This window comes from Balaenoptera physalus, assembly GCF_965194825.1.
Source record: "Balaenoptera physalus genome assembly, chromosome: 10".
Lineage (NCBI taxonomy): Eukaryota > Metazoa > Chordata > Mammalia > Artiodactyla > Balaenopteridae > Balaenoptera > Balaenoptera physalus.
In genome coordinates, this window is record NC_138889.1 from 32705983 (window position 1) to 32724691 (window position 18709).

Genomic DNA, 18709 nt, shown 5'->3' on the forward strand with positions numbered 1-18709 from the left:
GTGGTCCCTGCTTGCCACAACTAGAGAAAGCCCTCGCACAGAAACGAAGACCCAACACAGCCAAAAATAAATTAATTAAAAAAAACAAAACAAAAAAAAACAAAACTGGGGGAAACACAAGTTTTTAAAAACAGTAGTCTGAATGAGTAATTTCTGATAGTGATATAAAGGAACTGAAGTTACAAAAATGGTGAAGTAAAAGATCATGCACTTAAAAGTAGATTAGTACTGTCTGAGGAAAGCATCCTAGGAACCTGTTTGGAAAACTGGGAATTTTGGAAGAAAGCACTAACCATTCTGTCTCTAGACTGCTGTTCTGGACTAGAGCTGCAACATTTCCAGCCTCCAGCCAACTCTGCTCGCTTCAGACTGGCCACCACAATCCTAATTGGCAAGAACCAATGCCTTAATACCTATCCTATTGCTCCTGCTTCTCCTGAATTCCGTGGTTTTTGTATATTGACAGACTCCTTGGTTTGTCTCAAGTCTGAAGTAAAGGGGAGAGTCCGTCGGCAACCAAGGACCTCTCTGTTCAGTCCTGAGCAGGATTTTCCTCAAATTGTACGGCTTGTCCCTATACTTGCGGCCCTAAATATATAAAGGTATATGGTTATACCATCCCCTAGACTTTCTCTAGTTGTTGAATATTGTGCAATGTTTAACATATTAAATGATTAAAGCCGTCTGTCCATTTATCTTTCTTTCAAAAATCTGAACATATGGCCAGCATATACTTGAGCTCAGTGTTGGATGGTGAAATTTAAATGTGGATAAAATAAAAATAGTATACCCATGAAAAGAAAAGTAGATTAGGCAACATGATACCATATTGTATATGCATCTATGTGCCTAAAAAGAATAGAAAGGTGTACATAAAAATGTTAATGATGATTATCTTGTAATGATGGAAAAACACGTGTTTCTCATCTTTTTACTCCTCTATATCTTCTCATAGACCTCTAATTAGATGTACTATGTGATAAGAATATGTCAAAATGTATATAAAGATATTTTCATATGAAATGACCACAAACATTTTTATTATATGCAGTATGAGCTACTGTCAGTTTGTTGCAAATGCTCCTGAGAAGGATAGGTAATTCTGGTATAATATATTTCTCCTTATCTTTTCTAACAACTACAGGCATATCTCAGAGATATTGCGGGTTCAGTTCCAGACCACCGCAATAAAGCGAACATCGTGATAAAGCAAGTCACATGAATTTTTTGGTTTCCCAGTGCATATAAAAGTTATGTTTACACTATACTGTAGTCTATTAAGTATGCAAGAGCAATATGTCTAAACAAACAATATACCTTAACTAAAAAATACTTTATTGCTAAAAAATGCTAACCATCATCTGAGCCTTCAGCAAGATGTAAACTGTTTGCTGGTGGAGATTCTCGCCTCATTGTTGATGGCTGCTGACTGATCAGGGTGGTGGCTGCTGAAGGCTGGGGTGCCTGTGGCAATTACTTAAAATAAGACAACACTGAAGGTTGACGCATCAATTGACTCTTCCTTTCACCAACGATTTCTCTGTAGCGTGCAGTGCTGTTTGGCAGCATTTTATCCACAGTAGAACTTTTTCAAAATTGGAGTCAAATCCTGACACTGCTTAATCAACTAAGTTTATGTAATATTCTAAATCCTTTGTTGTCATTTCAACAATCTTCACAGCATCTTCACCAGGAGTAGAATCCATCTCAAGAAGTCACTTTCTTTGCTCATCTGTAATAACTCTTTATCCATAAATTTTTTAATCATGGGATTGCAGCAATTCAGCCACATCTTCAGGCTCCACGTCTGATTCTAGCTCTGTTGTTATTTCCACCACATCTTCAGTGACTTCCTCTACTGAAGTCCTGAACCTCTCAAAGTCATCCATGAGGGTTGGAATCAACTTCTTCCAAACTCCTGTTCATATTGATATTTTGACCCCTTCCCATGAATCGTGAATGTTCTTAATGGCATCTAGATTGGGGAATCCTTTCCAGAAGGTTTTCAACTTACTTTGCTAAAATCCATCAGAGGAATCACTATCCATGGGAGCTATAGACTAAGAAAATGCATTTCTTAAATAACAACACTTGAATAGCAAAATTATTTCTCGATCCATGGGCTGCAGAATGGATGTTGTATTAACAGGCATGAAAACAACACGAATCTCATTGTATATTCCCATCAGAGCTCTTGGGTGACCAGGTGCATTATCAGTGAGCAGTATTATTTTAAAAGGAAACTTTTTTTTTTTTTTTCTGAGCAGTGGGTCAACAGTGAGCTTAATCTAGTATACCATGTTCTAAACAGACATGCTGTCATCCAAGCTTTGTTGTTCCATTTATAGAGCACAGGTAGAGTAGATTTTTAGCATAATTCTTAAGGGTCTGAGGATTTGTAAAATGGTAAATGAGCATTGGCTTCAACTTAAAGTTACCAGCTGCATTAGCCCCTAACAAGAGAGTTAGCCTGTCCTTTGAAGCTTTGATGCCAGGTATTGACTTCTCCTCTCTAGCTATGAAAGTCCTAGATGACATCTTCTTCTAATAGAAGGTTGTTTCATCTACATTGAAAATCTATTGTTCAGTGTAGCTACCTTCACTTATTATCTTAGCTAGATCTTCTGGATAACTTACTGCAGCTTCTACATCAGCACTTGCTGCTTTACTTTGCACATTTATGTTGTGAAGACAGCTTCTTTCCTTAAAGCTCATGAACCAATCTCTGCTAGCTTCAAACTTTTCTTCTGCAGCATTCTGACCTCTCTCAGCCTTCGTAGAATTGAAGAGAGTTAGGGCGTCTCTCTGGATTAGGTTTTAGCTTAAGGGAATGTTGTAGCTGGGTTGATCTTCTATCCAGACCTCCAAGACTTTCTCCATATCAACAATAAGAATGTCTCACTTTCTTATCAGTCATGTGTCACTGGAGTAGCACTTTTAATTTCCTTCAAGAACTTTTCCTTTGCATTTATATCTTGGCTAACAGTTTGGAGCAAGAAGCCTAGCTTTCAGACTATCTCAGCTTTGGACATGCTTTCCTCACTAAGCTTAATGAAAAAGACACATGACTCCTCCTTTTCCTTGAGGCCATTTTAGTGTTATTAACTGACCTAATTTCAATTTGTTGTGTCTCAGGGAATTGGGAGGCCTGAGGAGAGGGGGAGAGATGGGGGGAACAGCTGGGTGGTAGAGCAGTCAGACACACATAATGTTTATCACTTAAGTTCAATGTTTCATGTAGGCATTATTTGGCACCTCAAAAACAATTACAAGAGTAACATTAAAGATCACTGATCACAGATCACCATAACAAATATAATAATAATGTAGAAGTTGGAAATATTGTGAGAATTACCAAAATGCAACACAGAGACACAAGTTGAACAAATGCTGTTTGAAAAATGGTGCCAAAAGACTTGCTTGACACTGGACTGCCACAACCTTCAATCTGTAAAAACTACAGTAACTGCGAAGTGCAATAAAACAAGGCATGCGTATACTGACTGAAACATATGTTTTATTTGGAAAATACATGCCAATACAGAAATTATCTTTTAAAAGTTAAAATGATTATCATATCATTTCTTAATTTAACAGACATTTTAAACTCCATGAGGCAGGAATTATATCTGTTTTGCTCACCATTCTGTATACAGAGCTAAGCATAAATTCAATTACTATTTCTAATGTTAAAATCCCACAGAAGATAAATATATATTCATTAATCCATTTTATACACTATTTCAAAGTATTGGAACATTTTGGATTTAGAGAAAAAACTCATGAAAAACATTTTACTGTTTAAGATAACACAGGTGACACTCATGTTACTGGGAATTGCATGTTAGCCATTCCACCCACAAAACTCCAGTAAAATCCACATTGCACTTTAAGTGAACTTAGTCTATATATAATCATTGGTTTTATTAACCCAGCTAATTTTGACTCATGCCAGCATTTGAACTGTCACTGTCAATCATTCAAAACTATTCAATAAAGTTAAAGAGCCAAAAATGTTCATTGCATTGTGAATTATCAAAGTGTAAAACTACTTGTAAATCACTGAGATCTTATATTTTGACCTTGATGGTTAAAATACATCAATTCTCTCAAAAGAAAAAAAGAACTAAAAATAAGTCAACGAAATAACTCTAACCTTTACTGTATTTTATTTTACTCAGACAAAATGTTGAGATAATAAAAAAGAAATAATTTGCAGTTTAAAAAGGAAAGAATATTGCTCCTGTACTTTTTAGGTACCTGAGTAAAGAAAGCAGCAAATTACTATCAAACTATTATAGTTAGCAAGTATAATTGATTCATTCTTCCTCATTCATCTCATCCTCCCTAACAAAGAGACTGATAAGAAAATTACTTTTCCTTTATCAGAGAGAAAAGACAACTCTTAAAATGTAACACAAATATCAATAAAAAGAAGGAAAATCGACAACCACTATCTAACCTAACACACATCAACCAATTAAATGGGAAAATACTCTTCAGAAATGCAATAATACTCAAGCCTGGAAACAAACGAAAAATGTCAAACATTTTGTGGTAGAGTAAAATTCTAAAGAGATCACTTTCAAGATTCCTACCCCTTGGCTGTTCAATCAAACACTAACCTAGGTACTTCTGTGAAAGGACTTTGTAGATGTAACTAAGGTCATGGATCTTAAAATAAGATTATCCCGTATTATCCAAGTGTGCCAATTTAATCACTTGAGCCTTGGAAAGCAGAAAAACTTCTCCAGCTTAAAGTCAAAGAGATGCAGCCTGAAGAGAGAACAGGAAAGATGAGGCAGAGGGGGCGGTCAGAGATGTGAAGCATGAGAAGAAATCAATCTGCCATTGCTGGCTATAAAGAAGGATGAAGGGGGCCACAAATACAATCAAAGAATGCAAACGCTTCTAAAAACTGAGACAGACTTCTAAAAACTCAAAATGACAAAAAGAACCTCGATTCTCCAACTGCATGGTGCAAATTCAGCTGAGTGAGTTTGGAAATGGATTCTTCCCAGAACCTCCCAATAAGAGTCCAAATGACCAACACCTGTATTTAGCCTTGGGCAACTTGGATCAGAGAAACCAGGAGGGCCTACCAGACTTCCGACCTACAGAACTATGAGATGATAAATGGGTATTGTTCTAAGCTGCTAATTTGTGGTAATTTGTTACAGCAGCAATAGAAAATGAATACACATTTCCTTACGTCCTTCCCTTTCTCTTAGACACAGACTTCACAGGACAGATTGAGCTATGGAAGCAAAGATCATGGGATGGGATGTTAGCATGGATAAGAGAAGTAGAGGAATGTAAAACTAGGAAAGTTTCAAGGCTCAAAAAGACTTTTTGATGAAGAACCTTTGAGAAGTTACTGGTTCTTGTAGCTATTGCACCATCTTCTGTGAACATGAATACCTCAATACACACAGCATAATATTGTGCTCAGAATAGTTATTAAATCAGAATTACAGAACCCAGAATATCTGCATCTGGTAACTGCTATTTTGAAAAAGTAATGCAGTAGATTCAAAACTGCTATTTTGAAAAAGTAATGCAGTAGACTGTGCTAGTACACAAGGCTTGGTTTGTAGGATTATATTAAAGCAGCATGCCTGAAAGTTTTGAGGCGTGTTCTGCTAACTTAAATCTTCAAACCAAAACTACTTTCATAAATGCATCTTTATAAGTTACTATTTTAAAGTTTATAGATTATAAAAAGGATTGCTAAAACTTAATAAAAGTCTTTCCATATGAATAATGTTTGAGAAATTACATTTGAAATCAAATCTCTAAAATTTGATTAAAAAGATAAGTGCTTGTCATTTTCCAGCAATATGAACTTTTAAAACTTATTCATACAGTAAAACCTCCAATTTTATATAAAAACTGTATTAATAAAACCACTTGACCAAATACAAAGTCATCCAGCCATATACCAGTATATATAGCTTTTGCTTAGAAATAGGTAGAGTATAATTTTAGAAGTATATTAAATTTTCAAAGCATTTGAATATGTGCATATCATGAGGTTTTCACTTACTGCCATTAAACCTTAAATGCCATTTAACCTAGAGATGAAATAATATAATACAGAAGTATTCCAGAGAGTAGGTAGAGGGTCAAACTACAAATTCAATAAGCAAGGTCATGTGCAATGTGGCACAAAGAGCATATTTTTAAAGACTACATGGGTGTGAAAAGAATAGCCTCCTAAGAACCTCTCTGAAATTGCCTCATTTTACTTAAACTTGCATTTGAGTTATAGGAACAGACAAAAAATATATATAAATGAGCAAGAAATATATCAGTTAGTGTGAAGAAATGGGTAAAGAATTAAAGCAGGTAGATGTGTCAGTACTGATTAGATGGCCTGGAAAGGCCTCTTTGAAAATGCAACATTAACATCTGAATGATACAGAGGAGCCAACAATTAATAAAAAAGAAAAAACAAAAACAGAGAACAAACAGTGCAAAAGCCCTAAGGCTGTTTCCCCCACGAAGGCACAGTGGCAGGCAAGAAGGAAGCAAGATGAGGTTAGAGAAGAAGGTTGGGGCCAGACTGTGTGGGGCTTTGTAAGCTTATACAGTTGACCCGTAGACAATGCAGGGGGGTTATGGACACTGACCGTCCACAGGCAAAAATCTGAACATAGCTTAGAGTTGACCCTCTGTATCCGTAGTTCCTCTGTATCCACGGTTCCTCCATACCCGTAGTCCCACATGTTCAGATTCAATCACCTGCGGATCATGTAGTACTGTAGTATTTACTATTAGAAAAAAATCTGCATAAAAGTGGACCTGCACAGTTCAAAACCATGCTGTTCAAGCATCAATCATATATAAATCTGGAATTCATTCTAAGTGTTTTTTGAAAAGATTTTGGAGATTTTAAGCAAAAAAGAGAGATGATTTGATTTAAGTTTTTAAAAGCTCACACAGCCTTCTGGAGAGAATGGACTGAAGGGGAAGTGCAAACTGAGGCAGGGAGACCAATGAGGAAAGCGGTCTCTTTAACACACACTTACAGTGCCCATGCGCCAGAAGCTGTTTAAGGCACTGGGGCACAACCATGAACAAAACAAAGCTTGTGCCCTCATGCAGCTAATATTCTAGTTGGGGAAAAGGAAATTAATAAACAGGTAAATAACAATATGTCAGATAGTGATAATAGTTAAAATAAACAAGGCAAAGGAGGATATGGAGAACTGAGGAAAGAGTATGTTATTATATAGAGAGTGCTCAGAGAAAGTATTAACTTAAAAGATGACAGTTGAGCAGAGAAGCAAGGGTGATAACTGGGGGTAGAAATCTGCTGGAAAAAGGAACAGCAAGTGCAAAGGCCCTGAGACTGCAGAAACAAACTTGCAGCACTAGAAAAACAGGAAAAAGGCTACTGTGGTTGGAAAAGATTGAGCAAGGGTGACAGGGATAGGAGATGAGATCTGAGGGGAAGAAGAGGATCAGAAGAGGTAAGACCCTGTAAGACACTGGAGGAACTCTGAGAAAGATGAGGTGCCATCAGAGAGTTAGAATGGAGAAGTGATATGATCTAACTTATATTTCAAGAGACACTCTAGCTGCTATGCTGAGAATAAACTGGAAGTGGGAAAGAAAGAAAGCCTGATATGATGGCGGCTTGAACAAAGTGGTAGATGGTAGTGGAAGTATGAGAAGTAATTAGATTCTCCACATTATGAAGATAGAGCCAAAGCTATGGCAGTAAATGAGGTGAGAGATGATGGTGGTTTGCATTAGATTGGTAGTAATGACACCAAGTAAATGAATTCAGAGTAAGTTTTAGAGTTGGAGCCAAAAGGACTAGCTGGTAGATTGGGTATACGAAGTAACTAAAAGAGAGAAAGGATCACTTCTGGGTTTTTTGTTTTGAGCAACTGAGTGGATCCTAGTACAGACAAATCAAAAGTTCTGTATTGGTCATCTGACATTCATAAGAAAACATCAAATGAGCATCTGTATATATGATCCTAGAATTCCACAGAGAGGTTGGGGTTAGAAATAAGAGATATAAGAGTCAGTAATTTACAAATGATATTTAAAGTCAGAAACTGAATGAGGTCATGAAAGAATGTATAGTAATGAAAGAAGGGAACCCAGGGCAAGACTGCAGTGGAAGGAAGAATACTCCAACATTTAGAAGGAAGGAAGAATACTCCAACATACAGAGAAGCAACCAATAAAGGAAAATCCTAAAAGGATTGAGAAATGAAAGAGAAAACATAATAATCAAGAGAAGAAAGTGGAAAGTGTTTAAAGAAGGAACAAATGGACAACTTTGTTGAGACATCAAGTAAGACAAAAGCACAGAAGTCACTATTGGAAATAGATATATGGAAGAAGACCTCATTAACCTTAACAAGAGCAATCTTGTGGAACTTTAGGGAGGAAGTACAAATAGAATGAGTTGAAGGCAGAATAAGAGTTGAGGAAATGGATTACTGTGGTCTTTGACTACGGACACACTTTCAGGATGTTTTGTTGTAGAAGAAAATAAAGAAATGGGATGACAGAAAGGGGATAGAGGGTCATGGGCAGCATTTTTAAGACAGGTGATACTAAAATATGTTTGTATACTAACAGAAAGGATCCAGTAAAGAAGGTGAAATTGATGATGCAGGAAAAAGGAATAATGGCAGGAATGAAAAAGGAAAGAGCAAATGGCTGGCCTTTAATTGGAGCAAGGACATTCATTCAGAGTAACAGAAGGGAAAGCAGAATGAGTTATGAGTACCAGTGTAGGTAGCTGGTAGAACTGTTAGTGGGAAATAAAAATTTTCTGTCTTATTGCTTCTATTTTCTCAAAAAATGCTAGTAAAAGGTTGCTTCAAGGGATTTCCCTGGCGGTCCAGTGGTTAAGACTCCGTGCTTCCAGTGCAGGGGGTGTGGGTTTGATCCCTGGTATGGGAACTAAGATCCCACATGCCCCGTGGAGTGGCCAAAATAAAAACAAACAAAAAAACAAACAAACAAAAAAAACCAGGTAGAGATTGTAAGATAAGTAGGATAAAGGGGAAAAAAATGTATAATCTTTCTAAACTAAGGTCAGCATAGAATAAAATGTAAATTAAAAACAAATAATTTAGGTCACTGGTCTAGTTCTAGAAAAGAAGTGTACTTACCCAGAGTTTTACATGCAAATAGAGTCATGGCACTTTGCAATCTGTCTGGTCTGAGAGCCTGTACCACAAGAACCTTAAAATAAAGTGCAGGGTATTTTTAAATAATAAAGTTCCTACAACAGCTGTAACTAAACAATAGTTAATGTTAAATTAAACAAATGTTTACCACAATATTTACTATGCCTAAAACTGTCACAATAGGTATGTAAAAAGACACGTCTTTAATAGCCAAAATATTACTAAAATTCATCAGATCTATCATCAAAAGTAAACATCAGCATGTAAGGGTCATAGCGTTAGCTATGTCTTCAGGAACTAATAAAGGGCCCAATGGCAGGTGAAAATAAGGGTATGTAGGTAAAGCATTCTTGGTGACAGCAGTGCAGAGGCATAAAACTCTTAACTAAAATTTTCAAACTACCAATTTTATGCTGAATCATATCTATCTGTTCCTAGATGTTTAAGTTTTCAAATGAAGTTTTTCTCAGTTTTTTTTTTTTTTTTTCGTTGTTTTTAAACACACTTGGTGAAACAGAATTCAACAAGGGACAGAAGCACAGCCAGCAGCCTAGTTAAGAGATATAAATGGAAGGGTCATTTCCTGGAGCATCAACTCCTGTGTCCTCTCCAACCTAAGACTTTGGTCTAGCCAAAAGACTGAGTGGAACCCACCAGTAGGTTTCATCATTCTATTTCGAAACAAAATGGAAAAAAAAGTTCCCTGTTCCTCACCATAAGGTCTTTTCCTTAGAGAAAACTCTGGGAAAAGAGTGAAGAACCTGTACAATCTATACCTTAACTTCTTTCAGTAAGACGTGTTCTCTATTGAGAAATTCCCCTTGGGTCAGAGGCAGAGGAAGTAAGAAAAGCTACAGTGGGAGAAACCCTACCCAGAAACGTTGCCAGTGATTTCACTGTCTGGACAAGGTGGCAAAAGCAGAAAGCCCTTTCCCACACATGCCCATTAAGGTTATGTGACACCCTAAAGGCAAAGCTTTTATTTAAATGGCTTCTGAGTGACAAGAGAAACATTAAATACATTTATGCGTTTAGATAATTTACCTGTTGAAATAAGGAAACTTTCTTTGCAAGAATAGATGGAAACTCTTGCTCACACATTGAATTATGATAATAAGTATGCCACAAAGCTACGTCTTCAAAACAGAGGGTCTGATAAAGACTGGGGAGAGCAATCTAAAAAATAAAAATAACCATATATACTGAGCTACAAGCAAATATAAATACACACACACACATCCATACTAAATACACACACACGCTAAAAAAAGTAAATGGAAACCAATTATTGATGTTTACCACTTGCTTTCTAATTCGTGTTGGCTTATTTAATCACTTCTAGGTCAGAAACAATATGGCAGACTTATCTAATCCAGAATTAAATAAAAGCAAATATTTCCAAAGTAGTACTAAATCAATACTTGCAAGTTAACAAATCTTTTCTCTACATAAAAACATTTGTACCTATCTCCACCTTGTGGAGAAAAGAATACTTTCATTAAAACCATGTGCAAATTTTAACCATTGCCAGAATGGAGTTCCACGTTAGAGTGTAAAAATATGCCCAGTTTCAAATCTTGACTCTATACTTTCTCAGTGACCATAAGTAAGTGACTATATCACTCTGGGCCTTAGTTTCTTTATCTGTTAAATGAGGACAACAACCGTAGCCCCCTCACAATGTTGAAAATATCTAATGAGATGATCCATTTTCAAATTCTGCATAATACCTTGAACATAGTAAGTCATCAATAACTGCTGGCTACCCCTACCGTTTTAACCATGTGCTACTGTACCATTAGAATAGTTGTGAAGAAAAGCAGGGAAAGGAAAGGAAGAATGGAAACATATGTAACAGATTTTGAGAGAAATATATTTGTCTTTCATTCCCCACAAAAACAACACTTTAGCCTGAGTAAAGAACACAGACAGAACTGTTGGCAGTTAGGCTTTTCCTTCCCCATGCCCCCATCCTCACCACCCAAGTCATACCAGGGGAAAAAACTGTGGGGAGGGGAAAGAAGGAAGGAGAGAAAGAGAGGAAAAAAACACTATATTTGGAAAACCTACATATCAAAGGTATGTAGGAATGTGGTGTCAGAATGCCTGAATTAAAATCATAGTTCCAAAACTTTCCAGCTATTTGATGTTGGATAAATTATTTAACCTGTCTACACCTCAGCTTGCTCTTCTCAAAAACAGGCATAATTATGACCTCTTCAATAGGTCATTGTGATAATAAAATAAGATAATGCATCTGAAGTATTTAACATGATGCTTGGCACATAACAGGTCCTCAAAAATATGTATGAAATTGAAAAGAAAATAGGTTCATGCATTTTGCAACTCGCTGCACTGATTCTTATTTCTTATCTGTAAAAAGAAAGTTAATAATACCTTCCTCTTAAGGTTTGTGTGATAATTGAATAAGATAATTCATTTGAAAATGTTTTATAAACTAAAATGATAATAAAACACTAATGTATATTATAAACTTTCTCTGAATAGGAAAGCCCCCCTTTCCTAAATGTTTTGCATTTCTTTACTTAACAAGAAATTAGTATGTGAAAAAAAGCGTCGTTATAATTTTTAGGTTAACACAGTTAAGATTTTTTCCCAAGTGTAACCTCTCAGTAGATCAATTGTTCAAACAATTTTAACTGTATCATGTTGATTATTATTAAGTTTGCAATTAGGAGTTCATGAAATAGTTCAGAGGTCCTGCCCAATAATCCAGAAATCTCTTCAAATTCTCACTATTTTTCATAATTATTGATTTTTTGCATTCTATTAAAATTGTTTAAAGGACTAATCAGAATAATTCTTGGATATTCTTTTACCCAGGGATTTTACATCATTTTCACAAAAATATCAACACTGAGTATGAGTAAGTAGCACATAAAAATATAAACAGAAATAACTCAAATACGAAAAAAATAAATCACTCGTAGTAGAAGAGGAATACCTTTAATGTTGCCACTGCCCAGTTTCTTTCCTGATCTATCCAAGATGGAAGTTGATCACGTATTCTTTGTTGAGAGTCCTTTTTAATAAGAGCAATTATTTTCCTTAGTATATCTGGTAAAACTCAGACTTAAAAAAATTAAAAAATGACCAGCTTAAAAAAAAAAAAAAAAAATTGACCAGCTAATTTTATGAACACTATTTTGAAAAAAACTCATTCTATGTATTTTTAAATTTTTATATATTTTACAAGTCAATATGGTAAAATTCTACATAATGTAAGGTACTGGTAAACATTTAGACAAATGTTACATTCATTTTCATAGGGCTTAATCTTTTGTGAAACTTCAGAAAAACGCAAATGTAATAAGAAACTTCCATAGAATTATATTATTTTTAATTATATTTTGCATTTCAGACATAATCTAGGTTTCGCATTACAGTTTGGATAGGTTGCTTTGAAGAATAATATTATCCATTCCATGTTTAAATAGAAAATTACTAGAGAAAAAGCTAAATTTGAATAAAGTTGTCAAAAGTTAAATGAAGTAATTTTTAACTTTACTTATATAAGAAAATTTTCCTAGTTATGTTACGAGATTTGATCTTCTTCGAATTACAAAAGTGTTCTTGGAACCAAATATATATACACTGAAAAAAATAAACCATATTAATTTCTTATATTTAATTAATATTCTCAAAAGAATACATGTCCTCAAGGACAAAAAAAACACATATAGGTCCATTTTCTATTAGGGCAATAGAGGCAAGGATATAGTCCTCTAATTAAAATATAATTTCAACAGTAATTTAAAACTTCTCTCAAGCAAATTATATTTCATGATATCAAAGTCAGAATTATTTTCGCTAAGAGTGAAATAATAATTTTGTTATTTTAACTTACAGCTTTCCGCAACATGTCTCCAACAACCACACCTGTAAATGTATCCCATTCCTATTAAATAAAAATATAAGAAACACACAAAAAATATTCTAACCATTTAACAAATCTTTTTAAATTTCCCCATAAGACACCTTACAATTTAGCTTTCTAAAAACATGGGAAAAAAAAAAAACCTCTTTTCATACCTTCCCACTTCTACTACATTAACATTATAAGAATGAGTTCATGTACCATACCAACATAAAACATTAAAACAAAATCTACTAGAATAATTTTGAGACAAAAATAGAACTACATTATACATGTGAGTCTCAACATCTAAAAATTTAAATGTCTTATTCAATTAGCATTTGTCACTACCTTTAATTTTTCCTATTATATACTACTCCTCACTAATAGATAAGCAGTAAGGTGCAACAAAAGTTTAAAAATTGTGTATATTGGGAAAAATAGAGAAAAGTACTACCATTAACTTATCTTTTCCAACATATTGGGAGAAGACTGCCATTACTCCTTTTTTTAAAAAAAATTAACCCATGGAATCAAAATTTATCAAGTGTTACAGAATCTAGAGCTCTTAGAAAATCTATGTCTTCACTCTGGGTTACCCATTCAGATAATTATGGGCACTACCATATTATTTGTTACACATTGGCCAGCAAATAAAGCCAAGACATATTAAAATTTGAGAGCAATATGGAAAAATTACCAAAGCAACATACTTCCTGCCTCCACCCACTCTGACCACTCATCCTCCCTACTGAAGTTATACAGTCACAAATAAATAAAATACAAATTATCACTACTACTTTACATGAGTCAAAGAAAACTGTTCTCCTTTCCCAATGATAATTTATTTATACTCCAGGAGGGAAAACTAGGGAAAATTAAGTCTTATACAGCAGAACATATTGAGCATGGTGAAAAACATTATACAGGAGGAGGGAAAGGCATCAAAGTAAATAGTGTAAATAAAAAGAGTCAAGGTAAATTTGGAAGAAACTATACAAGTCAGCCAGAGCATGTGGAGTTAGAGAAAAATAAAGAGAGAACAGTCACATGGAATGGTATGCATTCTTTTAACTATTCAAATGAGGGGAACCCAGAGCATAGTTAAAATCTGACCATAGGGAGTTAAAGGTTACTAGGTCAAAGTGCACTGTCCATATATACTATTCGCTGCCACCCTGGCTACTGAATGCTCACTTTAATGATAATGGCATAATAATGAGAAAAATCACTTACAAATATATTTTTTTAATATTAGAAGCAGGTCAGAGATGGATTACTTAGCTCTATCTTGAAGGAAATTCTTTTCAAGTTTGAGAGGGGGTTATATGGTAGACCAGAAATGAAGTCACAGACAAAAAAAGATAAATTATACATTAAAAGATTAACATAAACCTGCAGGCTCAAAGAAGGCTTCTGAGAACTGCCCACCCTCTTGCTTCATCTGCTGACTCTGAGCAAGTCAGTGGAGGTAATAAATAATGTAGTGGCATACCCATATTGTTTAACTTTTTTATATTTATCAGTTCCACTGCTTAGATGAGGAAAATAAGAAGGCTGACTTTTCTGGTACCCTGGAAAAGTGGACTTGTGTTCAGAAAAATGTAGGTAGCATGGTAAGTTAGAGTTCTTTCCCTGCCTTACCATTGCTTCAGAATACTGGGCTCACCCAAAGGAGAGTAGAACTGTAAATCAGCATCTTACACTAAACTTCTAACTAAGTAAAAAATAAATAGATTGACATATAATTTCTAGCCTTAAGTAACTTCTAATCTAACCATAAGTCCGACCATTACCAGATTTCTATGCAACTCTTTTAATATTTTTCTCCTTTCCTTCCACTTACATTTTCTTGAAAAAGTTCAGGATGCATGCCTCGAACGAAATGCAAAGCGAACATCAACTGATCAGCCTGAAAAGAATAACAGATGTTATCTTGCTTTTTCTAAATTTGTGTTTTTGGAAAAGCATAGTCCTTAAATTTTGGTTCACAAAATCTGTATTCTGTCATCTAATAATCTACTTTTATCAATATAAGAAATGACTATTCAGGTGGCATCTACATATGACAACTCTTCTAAGTTGGGGATGAGAGTATAGAGAGAGTGCTAACACTTTTAGAGACAGTGCTAAGGATTAATCAGTGTGTACATCTCATTAAAAAAAAAACAGATTTAACTAGCTGAAATATGATTGTGAGGTTTAGATTAGTCATTACTAACCAGATCAACCTTTTGCATTAGTAATCTTCAATTTGTCATTGTGTATGTTATATTCTCCTGAATATTCTGTATGCCCCTAAATCAAGAAACTTCACTTCTAGAAATTTATGCAAGGGATCATAAATGTACTGCTAGAGAAGAAATAAGGATATTCATTGCAAGGTTTTTAAAATATTTATTTATTTGGCTGTGCCGGGTCTCAGTCACGGCACACGGGATCTTCGCTGTGGCACGTAGGATTTTCAGGGTAGTGTGCGGGATCTTCATTGCGTCATGCGGGGTCTTCGGTTGTGGCATGCAGACTCTTAGTTGTGGCATGTGGACTCTTAGTTGCAGCACGTGAACTCTTAGTTGCGGCATGCTTGTTGGATCTAGTTCCCTGTCCAGGGATCAAACCCAGGCCCCCTACATTGGGAGCACGGAGTCTTAACCACTGGACCAGCAGGGAAGTCCCGCAAGGCTTTTTATAATGGAGGGAAAACTGAAATAAATGTTCAAAAGTCTATCATGAATAACAGTCAAATCAAAGTGTATAGCATAGCTCATACTGTTTATTTAAACAAATATGTTTATATAAACAGATATGGATATATATCTGCAAAAGAAATTAGAAATAGATATCAAAATTTTTATCAGTGATTTATTTTTGAGATTACAGGTTATTTTTATTTCCATCTTTCCTACCAAGTTCTAATTCAAACTTTATTTAGCTTTTCCCATATTGTAAATAATACTTTATTCATATATAATATTATATCTGTGCATGCTTATAAACCTACAGATAAATATAAGGATATTACAATACAATATATGCAAAAGATATGCTCAACAAAAAAAGATCCTCCTGTAAATACTACGAGCAAGTGATCTCCTTGCCTGCAAGAAAACCACCCTGTTGGAAAAATCCAGTGTCTTGAATAATACAATACAAAAGAATAATTTATTTTATAAAAGTATATATTGGGTATGTTTGTGTGTGTATATATACATATATATATATCGCAAGTACTCAATAAATATGTATTAAGTGAATAACTAAAAAACAAACATATGTTCACAACTACAACATAGTCAATGAGTGAAAATAAAGCATTAAAAACTGGAAGCAGATGGCCATCACTCAGGTATGAGAAAAACAGTTACAATCAACTACAATGTATATAAAATAGCTACCATGTGACTTAAAATATATAAAAAGCAAGGCATATCATTGGGAGAGATGTGTAATGTTCTTAGGAATTAGAAGGTTAGAATTCAGGTTTGGCTGGGGACTTCGCTGGTGGTCCAATGGTTAAGAATCCGTCTTGCAATGCACTGGACACCGGTTCAATCCCTGGTCGGGGAACTAAGATTCCCACATGCCGCGAGGCAACTAAGCCCGCGTGCCACAACTACTGAGCCCACACACTCTGGAGCCTGTGCATCACAACTAGAGAGAAGCCCGCGCACTGCACTGAAGAGCCCACTCTCCACAGTGAAAGATCCCACATGCCACAACTAAGACCCAATGCCTCCAAAAAATAAATAAGTAAATAAATAAATATAAAAAAAGAGAATATTAAAAAAAGGAATTCAGGTTTGGGATTGAACAGTAACTAGCTGTATAAGGTAGTAAGATGCTTATTTTACACACTAACGAATATTGTAAATGATTATAATAGCATCCCTCATCTAAGGTAAAGAAATAATGATTAAGATAAACAAGACAATAAATGTATTACTTTGAAGGCTTTATTACTTAATAATATAGTTAATTCTTTTTTACACACATATAATGCACACACAATATTAATACATTTATTTAGCCATTTCTTTCTTTGAACTAAGGAAGAGTAATGTAGTCTCTAGTGTTAGTGGAGAGAAGAGAAGGCTCTACAACTCTCTGAGCCCCAGATTATCCACTGGAGTCAATGAACTACTTTACTGATTATTACTGAGCCCAAGCTCTAAAATGTTGGCCAAGAATAGGCACATATTATGTAGTCACTAAATGGGTAATGGTGGTCATCCTTTTCTTTGTTTTCTGGTCACAGAAGACATCCTGACCTTAGGGATCAGCCTATAATCAAGTTGGCCCAATCTCAATATATCGCACCACAGATAATGGTACAAGGGATGCCATATGACCTAAGCCAGGCTGACCAGGATCATCTTCTATGATTTTCCAACTGGGAGATGGCAGAAGAAAGCTGTTTATGGCAGCTGTCTGGTTGCCTAGCTGTACCAATGAATCCCTTTAGCCATAAGAATTTAACAATGATTTTGTAACGAGGAACAATGATAATTCAAGAATAAACCTAAAAATACAGTTTACTGAGAGACAGAGGACACATTTCCAATTACACTGAGGTAAAAGCAAGAATGAATTAATCAAGCTTAAGGATTTTCTGGATATTTGTTTCAAAAAAAATAACCTGTCAATAACCAGAGTTTAGAAAACATTTTGGACCTATAATATCCTTGATCTTCCCAGTTTACGAGTCGGAAAATTTGGGTGTTTTAATTTAAGTTCAATTTATTTCAGTATGCTTGGGTTCTGTTACGAAATAATTTAATATCAAGAGGATACATAATAAACAAAATTTCAACTGATCATCTACATAATTAACTAGCTGAATGAAGAAAACAGTTAAGAGACAGTAGACCACTGGATGGTATATGTCAGCCACATATTCCATACCATGCCATCACACACACATCATACTGTAGTAAAAATTCAAAAAGAGTGAGACTATTAGAGCAGGATTAATACAATATGAGGGAATCTTAAAGTCAACTTTATAGCTGATAAGAAATTCACATTTCCAAATGTAATGGTTTGTTTTAACCATATCCTATTACCAAAACGTCTTTGGTATCATGCAAAATGGGTTTGAATTCTAGCTCCAATACCCACTACATCTGAGTAACCCAGAGAAAGGTTAAAGCTCTAAATCTTGGCTTCTTCCTTTATATAATAGAATTGTTGTAGGAATTAATTAACAATGTGTTAAAGCACTTAGTGCCTAGAACACCGTAAGTCTTAAAAGGCGACAGATAGTAACTATCTGCTTTACAGTAAAAAGATATAGTACGTAATATTGGAAAGGAAATTTATTTCAAAAATATTCCATAAATCCCACAAATCTCAGAGACTAAGAAGCAGTAGAAACTATAATTCATTCATTTTATTTCTACTCTATAATATTCATTGCTTTCAAATATGTTTAATGAAAAGTCTAAGTAGATGTTACCATATGAAGAAAAATCTTGTTTTAATCTCAAAGAAGTTGACATAGGATAGAACTTAGGCACTCACACTTGTGCTTGAAGCTAAATCATACATTTTTTAAAAATTCCATGCACATTTACTTATACTTCGAGAAACACTAAAGGGTTAGATACAGTACTAAAAGTTTCAAAGTTATCTAAGCAAACGAAAATTATCTAAATTGCCAAGATTCACTTTA

At 34.8% G+C, this 18709-nt stretch overlaps 1 protein-coding gene across 3 annotated transcripts in view; it reads right to left on the minus strand.

Moving 5' to 3' along the window:
• Positions 1–18709, minus strand: part of DYNC2H1 (dynein cytoplasmic 2 heavy chain 1) — a 381735-nt gene that overhangs the window by 169465 nt on the left and 193561 nt on the right. For all 3 annotated transcript variants that reach the window (XM_082409863.1, XM_082409862.1, XM_082409864.1), the window contains exons 71-75: positions 14885–14950; positions 13030–13080; positions 12127–12204; positions 10206–10337; positions 9144–9216 (exon numbers count right to left, since the gene is read on the minus strand). In XM_082409863.1, coding sequence (XP_082265989.1) covers positions 9144–9216; positions 10206–10337; positions 12127–12204; positions 13030–13080; positions 14885–14950 — 400 coding nt within the window. The remainder of the gene's footprint in view (positions 1–9143; positions 9217–10205; positions 10338–12126; positions 12205–13029; positions 13081–14884; positions 14951–18709) is intronic.